Source organism: Pecten maximus, chromosome 5 (assembly GCF_902652985.1).
Source record: "Pecten maximus chromosome 5, xPecMax1.1, whole genome shotgun sequence".
Taxonomy (NCBI): Eukaryota; Metazoa; Mollusca; class Bivalvia; order Pectinida; family Pectinidae; genus Pecten; species Pecten maximus.
The window spans coordinates 31,122,093-31,130,018 of record NC_047019.1 but is presented as its reverse complement, the minus strand read 5'-3'; the positions used below and the strand labels follow the sequence as shown (position 1 = coordinate 31,130,018).

At 32.7% G+C, this 7,926-nt stretch overlaps 1 protein-coding gene across 1 annotated transcript; it reads left to right on the top strand.

Moving 5' to 3' along the window:
* The first annotated feature begins 5,477 nt into the window (after window positions 1-5,477).
* On the top strand, window positions 5,478-7,926 carry LOC117327790 (keratin-associated protein 5-5-like). Its single transcript, XM_033884965.1, has 5 exons — window positions 5,478-5,548; window positions 6,552-6,659; window positions 7,000-7,119; window positions 7,263-7,376; window positions 7,624-7,926. The coding sequence occupies exons 1-5, from the start codon at window positions 5,539-5,541 to the stop codon at window positions 7,704-7,706; spliced, it is 435 nt and encodes a 144-aa protein (XP_033740856.1). The 5' UTR covers window positions 5,478-5,538; the 3' UTR covers window positions 7,707-7,926.

The window sequence follows — 7,926 nt, the reverse complement described above, 5'->3', positions numbered from 1 at the left end:
ACACTACCTTGGGACACCCCATAAGCACCATCGACACAGTCAATCTGTTTTGTATTCGTCAAATAGGATTAAAACTACGTAACAGATTCAACTCCCATACCATCAAGTTTGCTACACAGGATATCATAGCCCACAGTATCGAAAGCCATTTGAAGGTCCAACAGCACCATACTGTATTGTTGCTTTTATTCGCAGGGTATTTAATTTCGCTATATTCGCGGTCAAGGTAATGTCTGCGAAATTAAATACCAGCGATTTTTTTCACCATGTGATGAGTGACCACCTTGACAATAAATACTGATTAATCAATAAATAATTAATAATTAATCAATATCATACTTAATTAATCTTTATTCATGACGTTACTCACAGTACATATTTAAGTTACACATTGCAAGTCTAGAATAAACTATTTACCTGTATGATATTAAAAGTCGTTTTAAATGTAAACAAGTTCCTACTTTTAAAATAGAGAACACTTTGATTGATACTAAAATCACTGGGTATCATTAATTCGCTATCATCTCTTAGTAGCATTAGCATCCCTGGGACTGTTCGTTGAAATTTGACGGATGAGGTGACGTCTCGATTATGATCGATTTAGTCTTAGGGAGGGATAGTTCCACACACAACATTTTATCGGCTTAAACGAAAACTCCTCCCTGATGTATGTACACACGCCTTTACGTGAGCGGTTACGATTCCTTCTAATGACTGCATGTACATTGAACTTTATTTCGGAGTTGGTGACCGGGTCATCAAGCCACGTCTCATTAACAATCGTATTTGGAAGTTCAGGATCTCAGTAGGAATCAAGCATTCAGGTAAAAACAAGTAAGTCCTTTGTGTTTAAAGCACTCTAAGGGTTTATTTTCTGATTCGCAAGAAGTTTCATCAGTTGAAGGGATGTAAATCTCTGTATAGAACTGCCTTCCTTATCAGATAAGTGGATATCAGAGTTATATAAGAATGAGTCTGAGAATTGTGATAACGAGCATGTGTAGCATCGCTATTCTGTGACATTGTTGGAAAGTTCATTAAATTGTGATATTGTGATTTCTTGTGAAATCAGAGGCCATATTCATCATAAACGATAGGCCACGTTCATCATAAACCATAGGTCATATTCATCAAAAATCATAGGCCACATTCATCATGAACCATAGGTCATATTCATCATAAACCATAGTCCATGTTAATCATAAACCATAGGTCACATTCATCACAAACCGTAGGTATAATGTTACACCTCCTGGCCACAACCAAGAGGTTTAAAATCATTGTTGCGAAATAATTATTGGAAAAACTAATTAACCAATGCGTAACCGGTGTGTCACCATGCGTGGAGATATAACAATTACTCCTTAAAAATATGAAAAAGTGTCATCAATAAGCTTAAGCCAAGCTTTCAACGACAGTGAGACTATGATTCTGTGATAATTCTGATAAACCATGGTTTGATACGTAAATTGAAACAATCTATACAATTTTATGAATCTATCCTGTATAGCATCTATAAGGACAAGAATGTACCTAATCATACTCTACTTGTGGAGAAGACAATGGCCTATGCGACAAAAGAATATATAAAAAAAAAAGAGAATGAACTGGAAGTTTTAAGAATACATGCTTAGATACATAAATTTTACAGAAAAAAACTCACTGCAACTACATCTGCAACTGTATCCTAAAGGTCAGGTACAGAGTTGAAACTTTTATGTGATTCTGGCCAGGAACGATAACTCTGTTGAACCGGTACAATTGCACATTTGACCTGATGTATGTCCATTTTATAAAGAGTTGGACCAAGTGGTGAAATTTACTTAGCTTAGGAGTCCCTAACAATTTCAATGGTATAAGTATATCAAGATGCTTGGGGATCTTTTTTTTTTTTGTCTTGAACAAAAGAGTTTTAAAAGGGTCAGATATACATGAGATATCAACCGAAGACCAATTTGTTTTAGACAGTTTTGGTTATATTGCTGCTTTAGTCGTTTTCGAAAAGTTCTTGAAAGTGAAAATGGACTCAATCTGTGGTGTGAGCTATCAGACCTTGGTGTAAGAGTTGAATAAGAGTTGAACTCTTCAAAATTGTCGGATTTTCCCCGAATAAGGTTGGATTATATATTATATAAGATATCTTATGAAGAAAAGTTTATAAGATATGTTATAAAAGATATGATATCTTATATATTTTAGATACTTTATCAACTTTAAATAAGATATCTTATAAGCATACAAGATATATCATAAAAATAAAGATATCCCGTTAACATATAAGATATATCATACACATATAAGATATCTTATATAATATACAAGATATCTTATATAATTTGGTAAAATACTGAATCAACATTGTTCCGCGGATAAATGACAACTTGGCTTGTCATAACAGAGGACAAATCATAGATTACTCCTCATTACAAATACCTTTACAGTGACTACCGGAAAGCTTTGGCTAATTTTAATAATGTCGAGTCTGATGGACATCACCTCAGACTAATACCCGGGAACCACAAACCTTAATCAGGAAAAATTAGCATATACACTAAAACGGGAGCTTGAACGGAATGAAGGAAATATGTTGGAACTTTTGAAAAAAAGCAATCCTAGACAAATTTTCAAATCATTTAGAAAAAATAAAACGAACAAATTTAAGTCTGCACTTGACATATACGACTTATATCTACATTTTAAAAATATCATGAATATTAACAACGGCGAATGTACATACCTACCTGATGTTGACATAGAACCTTTGTACGACGGTCTAGATTGTTATATTACAGCCAAAGAAAATATTAAAGCTATCAATAACTTGCAGTCAAATACGAGCTATAGTGAGAACTTAATAATTAATGAAATATTCGTTCAGAGAAAAGACATAGTATTGTCATATTTGGAAAGATTGCTCATTGCTATTTTCATATCTGGTTTTTCTTTTCCTGAATCCTGGTCACAATCTTACATAGTGCCGATTTTCAAGAAAGGTTGTGTTAATGAGACTAACAATTATCGTAGTAAATCTATTGTAAGTTGTTTCGGTAAATTATTTACTACTATTTTAAACAAAAGAATCGTGGAATGGATGAAAGAAAATAGAATTTTGACAGACGCATAATTCGGATTAAGAAGGGGCAGTTCAACAATACACGCCATGTTTGTATTGCAAGCTTTAATTAATAAAAAAAATAAGGGAAAACTTTATTGTTGTGTTATAGATTTTCGGAAAGCGTTCGATTTTATTGATAGAGGAAAATTATGGAGTAAATTAACTATTCATGGGATTCGGGGAATTGTCTTTTTTAATCACATTTTCATGATACAAAAATGTAAAAACATGCGTCAAACTCAATGACCAGTTGAATCAATACTTCCCGAACAGGACGGGACTATTACAAAGGGAAATATTGTCAACGGTACTGTACTCAATATATGTTAATGATTTTAAAATGAATTTCATTCATGATAATCATCCTAGTTTAGAGCTACATATACCTAATCTTTTCTTGTTAATATATGCTGACGACACGGTCCTATTTGCTGGTAGTCCAGAAGGTTTGCAAAGCATTTTAAATTCCTTATATGATTATTCTTGAAATTGAAACCTGGAGTTTAATGCCGAAAAACAAAAAATATTGCGTTTTGAAACGGTAGGTACATAAGCAGTAATGAATCATGGAAATACAACAATCTTAATGTAGAGATTGTTAATAGTTTATTCAATTTACTTAGGTGTGCTTTTTGATTACAATCGAAAGTTTCCAAAAACACAGAAACATCTTGCAGAACATGTAAAAAGGCATTGTTTTCGTTAGCATGTTAATTTTAAAATGATCGCTGGAACGTAGAAACGTGGGGACTACACAAAGAAAATCTACAAGTAATGACTTAGTATATAGTGGATTTGGCTGTTTATATATGTATGTTGTTAGATAATTAAGAGTGTTTAAATATTGGTTAAAGCTAAAGGAAACGGATAACTCAACTGTGAAAACTTGTTATGATGAGCGAGTGAACGGAAATGACGAGTGGATAATATAAAGCATGAATTAGCATTGCTAGGACTCGAACATATGTTTGACATTTTCTTTACTGACAGCTTCACGTTTGAAATAATATAACAGAGAATGATTGATATCACCAAGTAAAATATACTAGCAAAGGTATATGTTTCCTAAAAATGTGTATTATACCAACATTTGATCGATAACTATTGAGACCAATTCTATCTTCGTAAACCTAATTAGGTTAAATACAAACAAATATTAACCAAATTTAGATTGTCATGTCACAAACTAAACATTGCAGTTGGTAGACACCATAACATTCTACTTAGAAACAGAGTATGCAACAAATGTAATTGAAGTGATTTAAAAGTCGAATTTCATTTTATTCTTATGTGTCCTTTTTATAATGATTTAAGATTAATATCTATTTTAAAACATGCTACTTTAAAAGACCATTTGTTTTAAAGTTAATTCAGCTTATAAGTATTTATGATGTAAAATAAGTATTCAATTAAGGTAAATATCTGTATCTAGCATGTAAAATACGTAATTGAAAACGCCATTGTTCTTATAATGCAGTACAGTGCATATCTAATATGCAACACAAATAAACCTACTGTTTATATTGTGTGCGTTGTGATAGGTTAAGTGTCCTTGTCACTTGCCTTTCACTGATTTAAATTTACTATTTACTACTCAATACAATAGTTGTTGTGGGTTTTTATACTAAAATAAATCAAAGATACATGTTTTGTACTGGTCTACATCTTTATATCAATTACAGATATCGAGGCTTGAATATGGCAATCGAGAGTCACAGTAATTTAGCATTTGAAATGATCAAATTACCACTTCATGTAATTGAATTTATAATATTATATTATTATTATATTTTATATTACAATATTAAGTTGATCACTCTCCTTTGTCCACAGTCCAAATACTTTTCTATTAGAAAATGAAAAGGGAATTATATTGCCCTGTATATTCGTTACAAAGATATGAGAAATCAAATTATGACCTACGCTTTAGTATTCGGATTCAGTGTTAACATTTGGCAATATTTACGATTGAAATGGTTGCACATAACTGCATATTTAATATGCCTGTATCCTTGTCCTTCAGTATCCTGTATACCATGTAAACAGTGTTAATCGTGGGATAACACAACATAAGGTCCATGTGATGTACTTGAGTACACGCCTAGCATCTGGAGGCTGAATGTTTATCTCACCTGGAAATAAAAAAAATGTAACACATGCGTAATTTACCACACATCGTGTGCAAATTATCTTTCAATGTTCCTTTTGAGTTGCACACGGTCCTGTTTTGCATACGTTGCTTCACATGTATTTTGCACACAGCATGCTATTCACGTATATCTTCTTTAATGCACACGATGATAGTTTGCACACGCAATATTTCGATTCCTATAAATAACGTCACATTTTGTAACTGATAACTCGCTGAAGACCTGGAAACCAGTCATTTTAGGAATATTTCGAGACCTTCTAGAGAACCTGAGATGTCTGACGGTATGTTGCAAATTTGATTTCAATTTGGTAAAACCAAAAATAATTCAATTTTATGAATATAAATAATGTTTTACAACATTTACGTGCATGTATATTTTCGTATAAATGCCATCAAATTAATATCTGATTTTATGATGTATAAACTTTTTTTGTGTTTTTTTTTTTCTTTTTTTTTCAGTTTCGTTTTGTTTGAAAATAGAAAATGCTATTAAGCATTTTAATCAGATTTATTTCGATTTTTATAGTAAAAAGACATGTTGAATAGAGAAAATAGGAAATATATAGAGAACAAACTGTCGTAATAATGAATCTACTGAAATAACCATCGATCAATGTACAATTTGTTAAGCTCCATCTCATACAATCGATATTTTCAGCAATAAGTGTTTTCCTATCAAGTGTTAACTAGTATAACTAATGTTTTTTCCGTATTTCTCTCGGCGTTTTACATTCTTTCCTCGTGTGTATTGTTCAAATGAAACACATTCTCTCTGTGCAAGTTCATTTCACTTGAATAGTAGTGACACATCTTTAGGTTAGAAAAGATACAAAGTCAGTTTTTCGTTATTTACACTTTGCATTAAACTTTCAGAATCAGCAGAGAAAGCATAGTTTTGTAAAGTCTAATGAATATTTTTCCAGTATATACCAGGTTACTGAAGCATGCAATTTTTTTTCTGACAAATTCCTGATTGTACTATTTTCGACCATCTATGTTTGCTTAACAATGTGATGTGTCAACTTTTCGAAGATTCATTAAAGATGTCCGAAGAAAAGGAATGAAGTATAGGGCGAAAACCTTTTTAAAACATTTTTTTGCAAATCTGTTGTGTACATGACTTTCATGATATTCTTAAAAACATTTCTGTGAATATTGTATGTTTGTTAAGACATTTATCATTATGTTGCATTCAATAAAAAATCAAACTAACCTGTGAAGTCGCTCGAGGCACAGCGACAAAATTTGTGTTTTGTATAATGTTGGACTTTATATTCCTTATAGCCGTGTTCTGTGCCAAGTGCCCAGGGGGTAGGTGTAGCTGTACTGGTTCCGATTGTTGTACCAAGAACTGTAGATGTACCGGATGTAAGATCAACTGCGGATGCTTCCGTAAGTTTGATACATTTAAAGTAAAAATAAAAACAAAACAAAAAGATTACTATTACCTAGATTTAATGCTGGCGTTGTGATATATGCTAAACCTCCCTTTTTTTGAAGTCCAAGGTTTTCTTGTATTTGATGGCATAGAGATTTCCGCTATTTTTCTAGGATGAAATGTACCTGCCAGTAATAATGTGATTGCAATTACCCGGTATAGTTGCTTAATAAAAACACAAGAAAACTATTTTATCTGCCTCATTTTGAAAATGAATGATCATTTTAATATCATCTAACTATAACTAAATGGGTTCCATACATTATTTGAGATGCCTGATTTATTTCAATGTAGCGGCAAGGGGTGCTACCTGTCCTGACGGAATCTGCCAGATGGGGATAGCCTGTGGATGTGGCTGCAAGTGCAGCAGTGCATGTCAGTGCCCTAACTGCAAGGCCGGATGTAAATGCGCAGGTAATGTGTCCTTAATCTTCTAGACAGGAACGCTGTCAGCTATATGTTAATTATTTGTTACAGAAAGTATATTTTATATCATACAGACTCAAATGATATCAATCAAAAATAATATGATATTGATATTTGTGTTCACTCTTCAGGAGCCAACTTTGTTTGTTCCGCGGAATGCCAGACAGGACAGTGTTGCGGAACCAGATCCTGCAAGTGCAGTGGCAGGTGCGCATGCCCAACATGCAGGTGCAGCTGCCAATCTGGTGAGAACTTGTCTTTTACATTTCTTATATATGAAGTTCAGAAATAAGTGTCAAGTATTAGATTTGTTACTTCCTTAATAAAAATAAAAAACGTTACTTCCTTAATAAAAATTTAAAATATATATATATATAACTAATTAAAGCCAATAGTTTATATCCCTTGAAAAAAAATTAGATATCCTCTTCCATAAACATATACATTTTGTATATTGATGAGAGCAACTCATACACATATATGGTATTTCAGGGGCCTGCGCTTGTGCATGCGGCATGGGCTGCACTGGACCTAAATCCTGCAGGTGTTCTGGAAGCTGCTCCTGCAAGCAGTAAGAGACGACGTCTTCGGAAAACGTGTCCCCTCGTTGGATGGAATGCCGAAACAGCTGTTTGTGAACAACTTGATAAAAACTTTATATAATTCAGTTCGTCTAATGACATTTATTTTCATTATTATTTACATCTTTCCTTACAACCGGTAATCTTAATGACAACTTGTCTTATTCTTTAATGAATGTCTTTTTTATGCAAAATGAATAAAAATAAATTAAGG